Genomic DNA, 15,817 nt, shown 5'->3' on the forward strand with positions numbered 1-15,817 from the left:
GCTAAGAAAGATTGGATATACAAGTATTTGGACAGCCAAGGACTGATTAAGGATAGTCAGCATGGCTTTGTGCATGGCAGATCGTGTTTAACGAATCTTGTAGAGTTTTTCGAGGAGGTTACCAAGAAAGTAGATGAAGGAAAGACTGTGGATGTTGTCTACATGGACTTTAGTAAGGCCTTTGACAAGGTTCCACATGGGAGGTTAGTTCAGAAGGTTCAGACTCTAGGTATCCATGGAGTGGTTGTAAACTGGTTTCGAATTTGGCTGTGTGGGAGAAGACAGAGAGTGGTGGTGGATGATTGCTTATCAGACTGGAGGCTTGTGACTAGTGGTGTGCCTCAGGGATCTGTGCTGAGACCATTGTTGTTTGTGGTCTATATCAATGATCTAGATGATAATGTGATAAATTGGATCAGCAAGTTTGCTGATGACACTAAGTTTGGAGGTGTTGTGGACAGCGAGAAAGACTTTCAAAGCTTGCAGAGGGTTCTGGACCAACTGGAAAAATGGGTCAGAAAATGGCAGATGGAATTTAATGCAGAGAAGTGTGAGGTGTTGCATTTTGGAAGGCCAAATCAAGGTAGGACATAAACAGTAAATGGTAGGGCACTGAGGAGTGTGGAGGAACAAAGAGATCTGGGAGTTCAGATACATAATTCCCTGAGAGTAGCATCACAGGTAGACAGGTTTGTAAAGAAGGCTTTTGGCATCCTGGCATTCATAAATCAAAGTATTAAGTATAGGGGTTGAGATGTTAAGGTGAGGCTGTATAAGACATTGGTGAGGCCAAATTTGGAGTATTGTGTGCAGTTCTGGTCACCTAACTATAGGAAGGATATCAGTAAGATTGAAAGAATGCAGAGAAGATTTACTGGGATGTTGCTGGGTCTTCAGGAGTTGAGTTACAGGGAAAGATTGAACAGGTTAGGACCTTATTCCTTGGAGCGTAGAAGAATGAGGGGAGATTTGATTGATAGAGGTTTACAAAATTATGAGGGGTATAGACAGGGTAAGTGTGAGTAGGGTCTTTCCACTTAGATTAGGAGAGATAAATACGAGAGGACATGGCTTTAGGGTGAAAGGGGAAAGATTTAGGGGGAACATTACGGGGAACTTCTTCACTCAGAGAGTGGTGGGAGTGTGGAATGAGCTGCCATCTGACGTGGTAAATGTGGGCTCACTCTTAAGTTTTAAGAATAAATTGGATAGGTACATGGATGGGAGAGGTCTGGAGGGTTATGGACTGGGTGCAGGTCAATGGGACTAGCGGAATAATGTTTTGGCACAGACTAGAAGGGCCGAATGGCCTGTTTTCTGTGCTGCAGTGTTCTATGGTTCTATGGTTCTTACCTCTTTACTAAAGGGTCGCTCCTTAATTTTGAGGCTGTGCCCTCTAGTTCTGGATACCCTTAACATAGGAAACATCCTCTCCACATCCTCCTATATAGTCCATTCAACATTTGGTTAGGTTTCTATGAGAACCTCCCCCACGCCCCGCATTCTTAAATTCCAGTGAGCGCAGGTCCAAAGCTGCCAAACACCTTCATTCCTGAAATCATGTCAGCCATGATCTCACTGAATGGCAGAACAAGTTCAAGGGAATGTAAGACGTACCTCTGCTTCTTTTCCTTGTGTTCCTATAGCTATGGGGAGTGTCCAGAGCCAATGTTTGCAACAGTCTAAACAATACAAAGTCTTGCACAAAGATCGCCAGTGTTGAGAGCATGGTAGCACAGTGGTTATCGTCATGCTATTGTACTATTACAGCGCCAGTCACCCGGGTTTAATTCTGCTACAGTCTGAAAGGAGTTTTTGCATTCTCCCCATGACCGCGTGGGTTTCCTCTCAGTGCTCTGGTTTCCTCCTGCATTCCAAAGACCGCGAGCTGTGGGCTGATTGGTTACACGGGTGTAATAGGGTGTAATAATCCACTTGCAGTGAAAATGGACACCGGCTCGCCATAATCTGACGACAATGTTGTTCCACCAAATGGCATCCAGAGCTTTCATGCATTCACCTCTCCCCATGCCTGTCACCAACAATGAAAGGCATGATGCAAAATATGAGTCAGATTTGACAATGTTTAAAAATCATACATGGGCCATCCTTGAACGGCAGGTGGAAAGGAATTCCATGCTCTGCTTCCTGCTACAGTAACAGATGCCAAATGTAATGATCAATTACCCAACAGCTTGTTTAATAGACAGAATTAGATGACATGGTATGAGTACAATGAAGTGTTTTGTTTAGCAATAAGCAATCCTGTAAGTTAAGTCATTAATTATAGAATATAGACCATGGAACACAACGGTAGAGTACAGGCCCTTTGGTCCATGATGTTGTTATGACCTTTTAATTGACTCTAAGATCATTCTAATGCTTCCCTCCTACATGATCCTCCAATTTCCTGTCATCCATGTGTTTCTTAAAGAGTTTCTTAAATGTTCTTAATATCCCTGCTTCTACTGATGGGGTGTTCGAAGCACCACCACTTTCTGTGTAAAAAAACTCACATCAGACGTCTCCACTATACTTTCCTTCAATCACCTTAAAATTATGCCCTCTCTTATTAGTCATTTCCACCCTGGGGAAAAGGTCTCTGGTTATAAGACCATAAGATATAGGAGCAGAAGTAGGCCATTTGGCCCATTGAGTCTGTTCCGTCATTCAATCATGGCCGATCCAATTTTTCCAGTTATCCCCACTTCCCTGTCTTCTCCCCATACCCTTTGATGCCCTGGTTAATCAAGAACCTATCTATCTCTGTCTTGAATGCTCCCAATGACTTGGCCTCCATAGCCGCTTGTGGCAACAAATTCCACAGATTTTCCACCCTCTGACTAAAGTAATTTCTCCGCATCTCTGTTCTAAATGGGCGTCCTTCAATCCTGAAGTTGTGCCCTCTTGTCCTGGACTCCCCTACCATGGGAAATAACTTTGCCATATCTAATCTGTTCAAACCTTTTAACATTTGGAATGTTTCTATGAGATCCCCCCCTCATTCTCCTGAGCACCAGGGAATACAGCCCAAGAGGTGCCAGACGTTCCTCATACGGTAACCCTTTCATTCCTGGAATCATTCTCGTGAATCTTCTCTGAACCCTCTCCAATATCAGTATATCCTTTCTAAAATAGGGAGCCCAAAACTGCACACAATACTCCGTGTGGTCTCACAAGTGCCTTATAGAGTGCCAACATCACATCCCTGCTCTTATATTCTGTATCTCTAGAAATGAACGCCAACATTGCATTCGCCTTCTTCGCCACCGACTCAACTTGGAGGTTAACCTTTAGGGTATCCTGCACAAGGACTCCCAAGTCCCTTTGCATCTCTGCGTTTTGAATTCTCTCCCTATCTAAGTAATAGTCTGCCCGTTTATTTCTTCCACCAAAGTGCATGACCATACACCTTACAACATTGTATTTCATTTGCATTATCTACTAAATCTTTGCCTCTTATCATCTTGTATACAAATGTGCTCTAATTTCCTGTTGACTCCATTTCCTTGTGGTGGATCCTTTATATCTTTAACTCTCTGACTCATGTTGCTATAGCGAAGTACAAGGCTAGTGAATGAGAACAATTTGATCATGTGAATCCAGATGAGGCAGTCATCATTTCACATTTCCCCTTAATTAAACACAGATGTCTTTCTACCTTACCCCCATGTTTTCAGAGAAAATTGCAGAAGCCCAAAGAAGGTTGGCGACATTGCAGATGGAACTGGAAGCAGTTCTCAGTGCCCAAAGAGGGAGTGATACAAGATCAATGGCACAATGGAAGAGCATCCTTCTCAAACCACACAGGCACCAAGCACGGCACAAGAAGATGTGCGACCTGAAGCTGGCCTTCAGTGAACTTTACCTTAATCTAGTTCTACTGCAGAATTACCAGGTACGTGGGTGGTCACTTCAGCCCGACAAGATGACAAGGTCCGGCAGAAAAGAAATAAAATATCCCTGGGATCTCAGAAAGTCGGGCAGCACCTTGGAGGGGAATAAACGTCTTGGCCTAAAACCTCGATTGCTTATTCCGTTCCATCGATGCAGTGAGACTAGCTGAGTGCCTTCAGCATTTTGTGTGTGTTGCTCAAGATTTCCAGCATCTGCAGAATCTCGTGTTTAAAATGCCCCTTAATTGAAGCTTTCAGACCAAACGTGGTGATTTTAATGATTTCACTGCCATTACTAACATTGGCTGATGATCTAAGTAGAATTGTGAAACAGAATGCATTGTCAGTCTCTAATCCACTGTGTTAACCATGGGTCAAGGAGAGAGCCACTCCTACCTCTGAGGCAGGAGGTTGTGGGGTCAAGGTCATTCAATAGAGTTGTGTGCATAAACATCTTCAGTGTGGTATTGGAAGAAGGCAACACTCTTGGAGATGCTGGATGTCGGACAGGGTACTAAATATATCCCGATCTACTTGCTGATGATGGTATCCGTCTGTCTCGAAGGGCAATGTGTGAATGGAGTGACCTCTCCAGGGCACAAACCTGGGCAGAGGGTATGGAGATCCTGGGATGCCGAGTTGTCAAGGACCCCCCTCTCAGCCTCACCAGTGTAGTCCAAAGGAAAGTGAAGCAATATGTTTGGCACCAGCTTAGCTGCTGGAAAGGTGCTCAGTGACGTCCAACCCCCTTAGAGGCTCCACTCCGGATTTTCTGTCTGGATTTACTCCTGTAGCCTCCATCTCTCCCGAGGCTGCCCACAAGGCAGTGGGGCTACTTACCCATAGCTGGGGATCGAGCATCAGGGCATGTCCTGCGTGCTACACGTGCAGGGGCCAGGCCTCCCTAGCCTTACAACAGCTATTCACGCCTCATTGACGATCACGGGATGTGTACAAAATGGCTGCTGCATTTTCCTCCCTGGCTGGAGTGGCCATTCTTTAAAAGTTGACTTTGTGGGATGGTTTGGTCTGCACTGAGGATGAACGCAACTCCTCTCTCACTAAAGCACCCGCTCCCTCAGAGAGTAGTGCTCCCTGCAGAGCAAATGGAGTTCACCAGGGAACATCAAACAAAGGAGGAACAGTGAGGTCTAAGTTCTGCTGTAGCTACTCTCCCCAAAATCAAGAGAAGGTACAACAGGTAGAGCTGGAGTCGGAGACTCCGCGGTTCAGAGCTACTTTTTTACTGAAGCAGCTTAGAGCTTGTCTTTACATTGATCTATCTTTTAATTACCAGCGTCATGCCATGACGGTTGACTTAATGCAACAATGTGCCCTATCCTCCATCAACCTTTAGTGGAGAGAAATAGGAAAGGGGAGAGGGTGGGGACAGAAACACCGTTAATGAAATGTAGACTTTGACTGATTTATACATGTAATAAAATAAAGATAGTTCTGGGGACATTTCAGATCCCCATATTGCCTGGTGAAGACCACACACATAGTCATGGAGTCATACAGCACCAAAACCGGCCCTTCAGCCTGTTGGGTGCAAACTGACCATCAACCACCCACCTGTGTGAATTAATCTACTCAGTCCCAGTTTATTCTCGCCATATTCCCATCAGTTCTTGCCAGATTGCCCCCGTCATCTGTACACCACCTCAACGTCCTTTTCTGCTCCACCTCATTCCCTTATCAACCAGTGTTTATCTATTAAATTAATAATAATATACAGGCATCCGTTAGTCTCACGAGACCATGGATTTGTGCCTCGGGCCACAGGCCTGGGCAAGGTTGTATGGAAGACCAGCAGTTGCCTATGCTGCAAGTCTCCCCTCTCCACGACACCAGTGTTGTCCAAGAGAAGGGCACTAGGACCCATACAGCTTGGCACCGGTGACGTCGCAGAGCAATGTGTGGTTAAGTGCCTTGCTGAAGGACACACACGCTGCCTCAGCCAAGGCTCGAACTAGCGACCTTCAGATCACTAGACGAACGCCTTAACCACTTGGCCTCTATTAAATTAGTGGCCATAAATTAAGCAGAGTATTTGTTAACCAGCAGCTCATCAACAGCCAAAACTTCCTGTAGGGAGTTTAACGGTTAATTAACACACACATTTTTAATGATAGTCCAGAGAGTGGGAGATGGGACACCACTTATCCTAGTGATATGTGACCCACATGGTGTCTTTTATAACCCTTAAAAATCATTGGACAATTTACATAGAACATTACAGCACGGTACAGACCCTTTGGCTCCTGATGTTGTGCCAATCAATGAACCTGCTCTAAGATCAATCTAACCCTTCCCTTCTGCATGGCCCTCCATTTTTCTATCATCCATGTGCCCATCTAAGAGTTTCTTAAATGCCCCTAATGTGCTTGCCTTCACCACCACCCTGGCAGGGTGTTCTACACACTCACCAGTCACTGTGTAAAAAAACTTAACTCTGACAGCAACTCCCCCCCCCCACTCATATTTCCCTCCAAGCACCTTAAAATTATTCTTCTCATATTAGTCTCTGGCTATTCATTCAATCTATGCCTCTTATCATCTTGTACACCTCGATCGGGTCATCTCTTATCCTCCTTTGCTCCAGAGAAAAGAGCCCTAGCTTGCTCATAAGATGTGCTCTCCAATCAGGCAGCATCTTGATAAATCTCCTCTGCACCCACTCTAAAACTTCAACTTCCACATCCTTCCTATAATGAGATGGCCAGAACTGAACACTATGTTCCAAGTGTGATCTATTCAGAGTTATATGGGGCTGCAACATTACTTTGCGGCTCTTAAACTCAGTCCCTCGACTAATGAAGGCCAACACAACATACACCTTCTTAATAAACTTATCAACTTGCATGGCAGCTTTGAAGGAACTATGGACATGGACTCCAAGATCCCTCAGTTCCTCCACAGTGCTAAGAATCCTACTGTTAACCTTGTATTTTGCCATCAAATTCAACCATCTAAAGTGAATCACCTCTCACTTTTCCGGGTTGAACTGCATCTGCCTCTTCTCAGCCCAGCTCTGCATCCTGTCTCTGTCCCATTGCAACCCTACGACAACCGACTACGCTATTAACAACACCACCAACCTTTACCTTTGCCTATTTGTCTATAAGGAACACAAAACATGGATTCTGAATCAGAATCAGGTTTAATATCACCAGCATATGTCATGAAATGTGTTAACTTTACTACAGCAGTTCAATGAAACACATGATAAATAAATATAGAGAAAAAACTGGTTTACATTAAGTATATACACACACATATATATATATAAATAAAATAGTTAAGGTAAAACAAGTAGTGCAGAAGAAAAACGAAAACAAGGAAGTAGTGAGGTAGTGTTCATGGGTTTAATGTCCATTCAGAAATCAGATGGCAGTAGGGAAGAACTATTCTTGAATTGATGAGTGTGTGCCTTCAGGCTTCTGTACCTCCTTCCCAATGGTAACAATGAGAAGATGGCATGTCCTGGGTGGTGGGGATCTTTAATGATGGATGCTGCCTTCCTAAGCCACTGCTCCTTGAAGATATCCTCTGCAGAGGCTAGTACCCATGTTGAGGCTGACTAATTTTACAAATTTCTGCAACTTACTTCGATCTTGTGCAGTAGTCCCGTCCCCTCCCATACCAGACTGAATGCTGGCCACGGTACGTTTGTAGAAGTTTTTGAGTGTTTTAGTTGACAAACCAAGATCTCCTTAAACTCCAAATGAAATATAGCTACTGTCTTGCCTTCTTTATAGCTGCATCAATATGTTGAGTCCAGGTTCTGTTCTTTTAAAAAGTTCTGAAAGATTGTATTCCTTCCACCTCCCCCACCCATCCATCATGTCAAGAGAACTCTGTTCTTCCATTCCAGAATCTCAACCTCACTGGGCTTTCCAAAATCATGAAGAAATACGACAAAATGTTCAACACGTCGAAAGGCGCAGGGTGGCAGGAAGCTCAGGTGGAGAGCTCAGCAGTGTACACCAGCCAAAAGGTGGACCAGCTGATCAGCGAGGTGGAGGTGAGTGTGGGAGAGACCGAATCGGGCTCCTTCTCACTCGTTCAGGAGCCGCCAAGAGACCCCTGTTGTGATCTGAGCTCTGCCTTTGCCTTCGCTCTCCAGGGCTTTGGGAAATAAATTCACGGTTGCACAACAGGCTGGGCTTGTAGGATTTTACAGGAGTAGCCATTCCACACATGTGGTTACATCACTGGGATATATGATGGGCTCCACTGTACATTACAGGATGAGACTTGCTAAAAATCGACCTTGTACGTGTGGATGTCCGGGTGTTGGGTGTTTGCTCAGAACTTACCTCCTGTTAGCTGGAACGGGTAGTGCTTTAAGTGGAGGCTGGTAGGCTCATGATTAGTAAGGATGTCAAAAGTTACGGGGAAAAGGCAGGAGAATGGGGTTGAGAGAGATAATAAATCAGCCATGATGGACAGGCTGAGCAGAGTCAAAGGGCTGAATGGCCTAATTCTGCTCTATGTCTTATGGTCTTATTGTCTTAAACAGGGGAACAAAATAAAAAGTGGCGAAATCTTTACAATGACTGATAATCATCACAGGCAGAGGTTGAGTATTGGCAGACAGGCGTAGAGAAGCATATAGACGGAAGATGAGAGGTGTTTGTAGAGACTGCAGAGTGAGAGGGGCATTCACACAGACTGAGAGGGTATTTACAGAGATTGCAACATACAGACGGGAGAATTTCAGAATCGGGTTTATTTTCACGGACATTCGTTGTGAAAGTCGCTGCAGCAGTACAGTGCAGACATAAAAATGGCATCAAGTTACAAAATCAATAAAAAGTGCAAACGTGGAATGTATTTGCAGGGGATGCAGAGTGTAGACAGAACACAGTAAACAAGCTGTGTCACAGTGATATTGACAGAGGTTGTGGGGTAGAGCCAGACAGTGGGACATAGCTAATAAGGCACATCGAGGAACCTGTCAGAATAAGTGCCTTGTCATCCATTGGTACAGGACTGAGAAGGCAGAGTGGGAAGGTTCTTACAAAAGCTGCAAGGCATATCCTGGGAGCGAGAGTAGCGGCAGATACAGTCAGATCTTTACAAACTACTGCATACAGGCGGACTGGGTACTTAGAGAAACTGCAGCAAAAAGGAAGAGAGACAAGGCTACTTACTGGGGCAAAAGATACTTACCTGGACTGCAATCTACCAGAGAGTGAGTAGTTAGAGTCTGCAGTGTACAGGGAGAGAATACGAGGTGTTTACAGAGACAGACAGGGGCATTTATTGAGACTTCCAAACATAGGCAGACACATTGAGGTGCTCAGAGACAGCTTGAACAAGGGGTGTTTATCCAGCATCACACGACTATACGAAAACTTTCAGTGAGAGGAAAGCTATCACAGGTGGACGCAATGAAATACTTACAGAGACCATGGCACTCAGAGGCGTAGAGATGGTTGCAGAGTGCAGCATACAAGCAGAGGCAGAAGGGAACTTAACAAAATTACAGGGTACAGGTGAATACAACAGAGTGTTTGCAGAATGCAAAGGGGGTGTTTATAGAGTGCAGAGGGAGAGGGGTAGTTATGGACACTACAATGCACATGTGGATGGAGGCTATTTACAGAACGTGCAGTGGAGCAGAGGAGAAGGATATTCATGGATAATCTGGTAAACGTTATGCAAAGGCCAATTCCTCTTAATCACGAACATCAAACCTCTGTAATTTTATAGCTGTTAGAAACCAAGAGAGAGCTACACATGAGGAGCACGAGAAACCTGCCCTGAACTGACTATAGACAGGGATACTGGCAAATGACACACCAGTTCTGAGAATTCTTCGTGCACCCCACCCTGAATGCTCCACGAAGTGTAGCAATGAAGAGCAGGGTGCTTATCTGTCCAGAAAGAGTTCCAGTGTGGAAACCCCCGCAAAAAGCACACACTCATACTGGTGGTAATGACAACACTTGCAACTAAAGCAAAGAATTTCATTAAACTTAAAGATGCAAAATTGTGCCCCCACAGTCACTCTACACCAATCAGCTGGCAGGAGGAGACAGAGCCCGGGCAATGAAGAGGCTTCGAGTTCCACCGCTAGGAACAGCACAGGTCTGTCACTTACAGTTCAGTGAGGTGCTTGAGCAATTGCGTCCACACGAGAGTGAGAGAGTGGGTGTACTTGTGCGCGTAATTCAACCATGGTAAATGTAGATGTGTATTACAGACAGAGCAGTGTCGGTCTGTGTTGCTTGTTGAAGGTTTGGTGAATGAAATTTGTATATCTTATATGTAGGTGTGCTGTCGACTGTATGTGTGCACCCGTGTGCCTGTGTTTGTGTATTTTTGTGTCTGCGCTTGTGTATGGGCTTGCGCGTGTGTGTGTTTACACACTCGAGGGGTAGTACAGTCAGAGCAGGTATATTAGAGTTACGAACACAAGCTGCTTCCTGCACTGTAGTGTAGGCTCTGTCCTTTCAGAGGCACAGTGGGTATCATCTTCCCTGTGTGACCACACCAACAAAATACAGGGCCAACACCACAAACTGTACATGGGTTATTCTGACTTTACTCAAGCCTTTGCTATGATCAGTCAGCAGGGACAGTGAACACCCTCCTCAAGTCTGTGTCCAGGTTATTACTCCATGTCTACAAGCCGTGACACTATGTATTGGATCTACAACAGAGCAGACCTGAGTGGAGACCGGTGTCCAACAAGGCCGTGTCATTGCTTTTCTGAATCCATCTCACTGCAATGTTGCATCTCACCTCCATCACTCCCTTGGCGGTAGAGCTCATTTTCAGACCTAATGGAAATCTAACATGAAAACGTTGAACAGAGAACACAGATATAGTCCCTTTTGCCACAGTGCCTACACCAACCACAATCGTGAATTAAACCTATTCTCTTCTGCCTAAATGTGATCCATATCCCCCCCACTAACTATATATTCATAAGACATAGGAGGAGAATTAGGTCATTCGGCCCATCGTGTCTATTCTGCCATCCCATCATGGTAGATTTATTATCCTTCTCAACCCTGTCCTTTTCCCTTCTCCCCATGAGCTTTGATGTCCTTACCAGTCGAGAACCTATCAGCCTCCGCTTTAAATATACCCAATGACAGCCTCCACAGCAATTCCACAGATTCACCACCCTCTGGCTAAAGAAATTCCTCCACATCTCTGTTCTAAGTGGACTTCTTCAATTCTGAGGTAATGCTCTGAAGTCCCAGACTTCTCCACTATTGGAGACGTCCTCTTCGTGTCCAGCCTTTCAATATTCCATAGGTTTCAATGGGATCACCCCTCATTCTTCTAAACTCCAGTGAATACAGGCCCAGAGCCATCAAATACCCCTCATATGTTAACCCTTTCATTCCCTCCTTTTAAATGCCACTATTGTACCTGCTTCCACCACTCCTCCCAGCAGTCTGCTCCAGGCATCTATCACCCTCTGTGCCCTCACATCTCCCTGAAACCTCTTTGCTCTCACCTCTAATGCCTGACATTCCTTCCCTGGGAAAAAGAGTCCGACTGACTCCTTTATCCATGGGATGGTGGGGTGGAGATATATCTCTACCAAAGGATGTTTAAGGCACTCCTTCCCTCCACTAGACTGCAGGTCACCCTTGGGCAAGGTGCAGCACCTATTTAGCCCCCCAATCAGATTTACGTGAAGCCAAGGGAGCAGGTGGTGGATGGTCGTATGAGCAGCTGGGGCATCTCACAAGTCCTGGTTATGCGACCACTGACACCAGGCAGACAATTTCTGAAGAATATTGATAATGCCTGGGGTCACCCATCTTGTAAAGGCACTGCCCAGTAGGCAGCAATGGCAAACCACTTCTGCAGAAAAAGTTGCCAAGAAGCATCGTGGTCATGGGAAGTTTATGAGAAGAAGGGTCTACATTCAACATCAAAACGACAATAGGTCCTCTGCCAACCTATCTCTACTATGTTCAAGTAACAGGGATTCACAGCAAAACCGTTCACCGCATTTCATATCTCAGGAGAAACTCTGGGCAAAGGCAGACATCACCACCAGTGTTCCAGCAAAGCCTTTAGTTGACTGAGGAGGAAGGTATTTGAAGATCAGGACTGCAGACATGCACAACACTCAGGGTCTACTGATCAGTTTTGATTCCTGCCTGATATACTTCTGAGATCTGACTGCAGGCACCTCAAGGCACTGGAAGATACCACCAGTCCAGAATTGGTAAGATCTCCAGATTTGTTGGAAAGATGAACAAAACAATATGTCTCCTCTCCTGGGCCATCATCTCCTGTGCAGAGGTTGATGATATTGGGCAGGCCAATCCATTCACACATTCAGCAACACACTCCTAAAGCAGACATTCTGCTCAAGGTTCTGTCATGGCAACAGATTCAACATGTGCTTAAAGCTTACCCGTTGACTTTCAGAACCCTTGGCCCATGTCTACTTGAAATGGAGGGGAGTTGGGATTGCACTGAGAACCTCAGCACCATGCATCAGGAGCACACAGAAGCTCTTCGTAAACAGTGGAAGTGTTGCAACATCTCAAAGACTACCCACCTGGACATTCCCCACCCCACCCTCCCCGCTGCAGATGAAAGCCCCTCACTGGCATCCTAAAGCATGTCAAAGACCACCACAGCTGAGTGAGAGAAGTCATCCTTCATCCTGAGAAACTGCCTCAGAAGAAGATGAAATCAGTGCCTGAGTATGTTATTGTGTATGTGTTAGTCAGAGAGAGCACGTGTGTTGTGGGAAGATCTCATGAATGGCTATAAAGCTTTGCATTGTGTCCCCTCAGACTCCCCCAGTGTGGACAACCTTCCGTGTGGGCGTGCAGTGTGGACTCATTATGGCACTCTCCGTGCTGATAATCATCAAAGGTAAGCGCCCAGCGCCAGCCAACGGGAAAAAAGCTCAGGCTCATTGCGTATTCCGGAGGTATTTGTAAACAACACTGCTGACAGGCTGACATGAATCATTCAACAGTGTATACGGATCAAATGCCCAGAACAGACGGGAGGCTCTGGTGACACAGGTCAGCATAACTCCGACTGCCAAGTGTAATGAAGAACGAGATGTTCGCAGGCCCACATTTTAACAGAGTAACCCCGCTTTCCCCAGAATGGCAGATAATGAATGGTATACATTCGATCTCAAGCAGCAGTTTGGAAGTTCAGTTCTTAGCTCTCTCTGCAGAGATACTGCCAATCAAATATTTTATACCAAAGGAGACACAAATCTTCCAGATGTTCTTCCTTGTCGCTTGCTTGGGGCAGTAACTGAAGAAGCATAGACCTATCATGGTCTTTTTCGAAGCTTGCCAGTAGGGGTGGAAGGGTCCCTGATTGTTTCACCAAAGGAGGTCGGCGATGGTACAACCCGATTGGTTGGTCATTGTGCCCATATAGGCCACTGCTGACTAGGCCCCTTCCCAGCCAATCAGAAAGAGAATAGGTCCATCATATGGGTGAGCTGGTGCCTATTGGCCATTTCATGTGGACGTTGGTGCATGGGGTGGTCAGCTCTCCATCACTGACATATAGCCTTCAGGAAGTGAAGATGGGTCTCCTGGACAGGACTGCGCCAATTCTGGGAGGAAAAAGACAGATTTTTTTTAAAACACTGAGTGATTTTCTTTGATCATATCTTTATTTGTTGGAAAAATGTTGGAGTTGGAAGACAAAAGGCTGCTTAACTGGGCAAGGTGGCTGATGTCATGTGACCAGCCTCTATCAGTTGGCAAGCATACATTATCAACAATTAGAATTTTACCCAGGCATCTTAGTCAAAACAAAATACTGCAGATGCTGGAAATAAGAGTTAATACAGAAGGTGCTGGAATTGCTCAGGTCAGACCTGAAACATTAAATGCTTCTCTCTTCACAGATGCTGTCTGACCTGCTGAATGTTTCTAGAATTTTCTGTTTTCGGTTATTTAAAAAAAACCAACACTGGCTTCCAAATAACATAATACCACAGCGGTTATTGTGGCACAAATCATTGCACCAGAATCTGGCTTCAACGCCCATAGAGAGGGACAGGTTTATGTAGAATTTATAGCATGGAATCAGGCAGAATTAACAACGGCTTGGGTTTATGATCTATTTGACTGTCTTTCCGTCTAAACCAGGGGTTCCCAACCTGGGGTCCGCAGACTCATCGGCTAATGATAGGGGTTCATGGCTTAAAGAAGGTTGGGAACCCCTACTCTAAACCACTCCTTTCTAACCTGGGAATTTTAAGAGATAACTCAACCACCTCTTTCCAGTGAATATCACCCAGCTTGTTCAGTCTTGCCCAATAGATATAGCTGAACAGTTTTGCTAAAGCCCCTGTCTATCTTTTTACACTTTCTCTGCAACTTTTACAGCCTTTTTTCTAATATGCAGACTAGATCTGCTCCGGATAGTTCTGTTTAATCAGTATCTATGATTACCATTACATGCCTTCAGGGAAATGATAGCCCTATTGCCACAACCACCTGGCTAAAGTGATATAGGCCAGTGGGACTGACTCGATGGGCTGAATGGCCTAATTCTGCTCCTATGCCTTATGGTATTATATTTTTTTTCTAGGTATCTACGTATCTCGGGAAGCCAGTGTGTGGCCCCTCCTGAGGGCTTACAGAGCGGGCTTCATTTTTATTGAGTTTGTCTTCCTGCTGGGAATTAATGTCTATGGCTGGAGGAAGGCAGGAGTGAACCATTGTCTGATCTTTGAACTTGATCCCAGGAACCACCTCTCCCATCAGGAAATTTTTGAGGTGAGCCTGATGGAACCTTGCTCCTACACGTCAGTGAACGTAACAGCCTGACCAAGTTCAAGGCCTAGAGAGGGTCTGAGACAGGGTGGAGTGGAAGGAGTCAAGTTAGCTGCAGCTGGAAGGGGAAGATAAAAGTTGATGAGAACTCAAAGTTAAGGTCAGGTCGTAAACTGCTTTAAAAACCTGCCCAATGCTACTCCACAAGGAAACCTCAGAGTGACAGGCGCTGCATTATTCTCTTTGCAGGTGTGTACCTGGTTATATTACCCGACAAGTTAGCCAGAGAAACAGTAAGAAAATAGTACACCATTAGGGATAATCTGTCTGTCCAAGATGCAAGGTTAAAGCCCCTGAGCCAGCTTGAGAACAGTAGTTCATTATTTAGAAAACTTGTCAAGAATAACAGCACACTGGTGATGTCTCCTCGTATGGTGACAACATGTTTGCAAGTAAATTGCCAAGATTAGAGAACAGCTCAACCCAGCCATCAAGATTCAGTGAAAGGAAACATAGATTTGATGGATTTTCATTAAGGGAGGGAAACTTAGTCTTGGTAACTGGTCTGGAGTTAACATGACTCCAGTTCCACAGCAGTGAGGTGTCCATTAACTACTCTGAAGTTACCCAGCAAACTGATGATTTGCATCCACTGAGGAGTTAAGAAGAGGGAAAACTACCTGCCACAGAAAGATCTGAAAGTACATTTTCCTCGGGGATATATTGCCTTGGGTGACACTCTAATTCTGTCAGTGTGTCCTGCCCAGTGTAGGCCCTAACACTAACAGCTCCTCACCCCCTCTCTTTCAGCTGGCTGGTTTCCTGGGAGTCCTCTGGTGCCTGAGTGTACTCGCCTGCCTTTTCAGTGCTTACATCCACACTCCGATGTCAATCAGTCCACTGGTCCTGTACGGGTTCATGGTGCTTCTTCTCCTGAACCCAACCAAGACCTTCTACTATAAGTCCCGTATCTGGTTGTTAAAGGTCCTGGTGAGTACATCAGCAGAGATGCCTGGTCTAGGAATGATATGCATTTAATTGTATCTTACTTTAAACAGCCTCAAACCAACCCAGTGCCCTTTCCAGCCACTGAAATACTTCTGAAGTTATCCGGTCAACAAAGATCAGCCTGCCATAGTTCCTCTCAAGCCTTTCTCGTGTGCGTCTGACTTT

The 15,817-nt window shown here is 45.3% G+C and overlaps 1 protein-coding gene across 1 annotated transcript in view; it reads left to right on the plus strand.

Annotated features, from left to right (window-relative positions):
• Positions 1 to 15,817, plus strand: part of LOC140186057 (xenotropic and polytropic retrovirus receptor 1 homolog) — an 87,306-nt gene that overhangs the window by 44,848 nt on the left and 26,641 nt on the right. The window contains exons 4-9 of the mRNA XM_072239891.1: positions 3,681 to 3,898; positions 7,774 to 7,923; positions 9,912 to 9,995; positions 12,683 to 12,764; positions 14,460 to 14,647; positions 15,455 to 15,634. Coding sequence (XP_072095992.1) covers positions 3,681 to 3,898; positions 7,774 to 7,923; positions 9,912 to 9,995; positions 12,683 to 12,764; positions 14,460 to 14,647; positions 15,455 to 15,634 — 902 coding nt within the window. The remainder of the gene's footprint in view (positions 1 to 3,680; positions 3,899 to 7,773; positions 7,924 to 9,911; positions 9,996 to 12,682; positions 12,765 to 14,459; positions 14,648 to 15,454; positions 15,635 to 15,817) is intronic.

The sequence above is a fragment of the Mobula birostris genome, chromosome 22 (assembly GCF_030028105.1).
Source record: "Mobula birostris isolate sMobBir1 chromosome 22, sMobBir1.hap1, whole genome shotgun sequence".
Taxonomy (NCBI): domain Eukaryota; kingdom Metazoa; phylum Chordata; class Chondrichthyes; order Myliobatiformes; family Myliobatidae; genus Mobula; species Mobula birostris.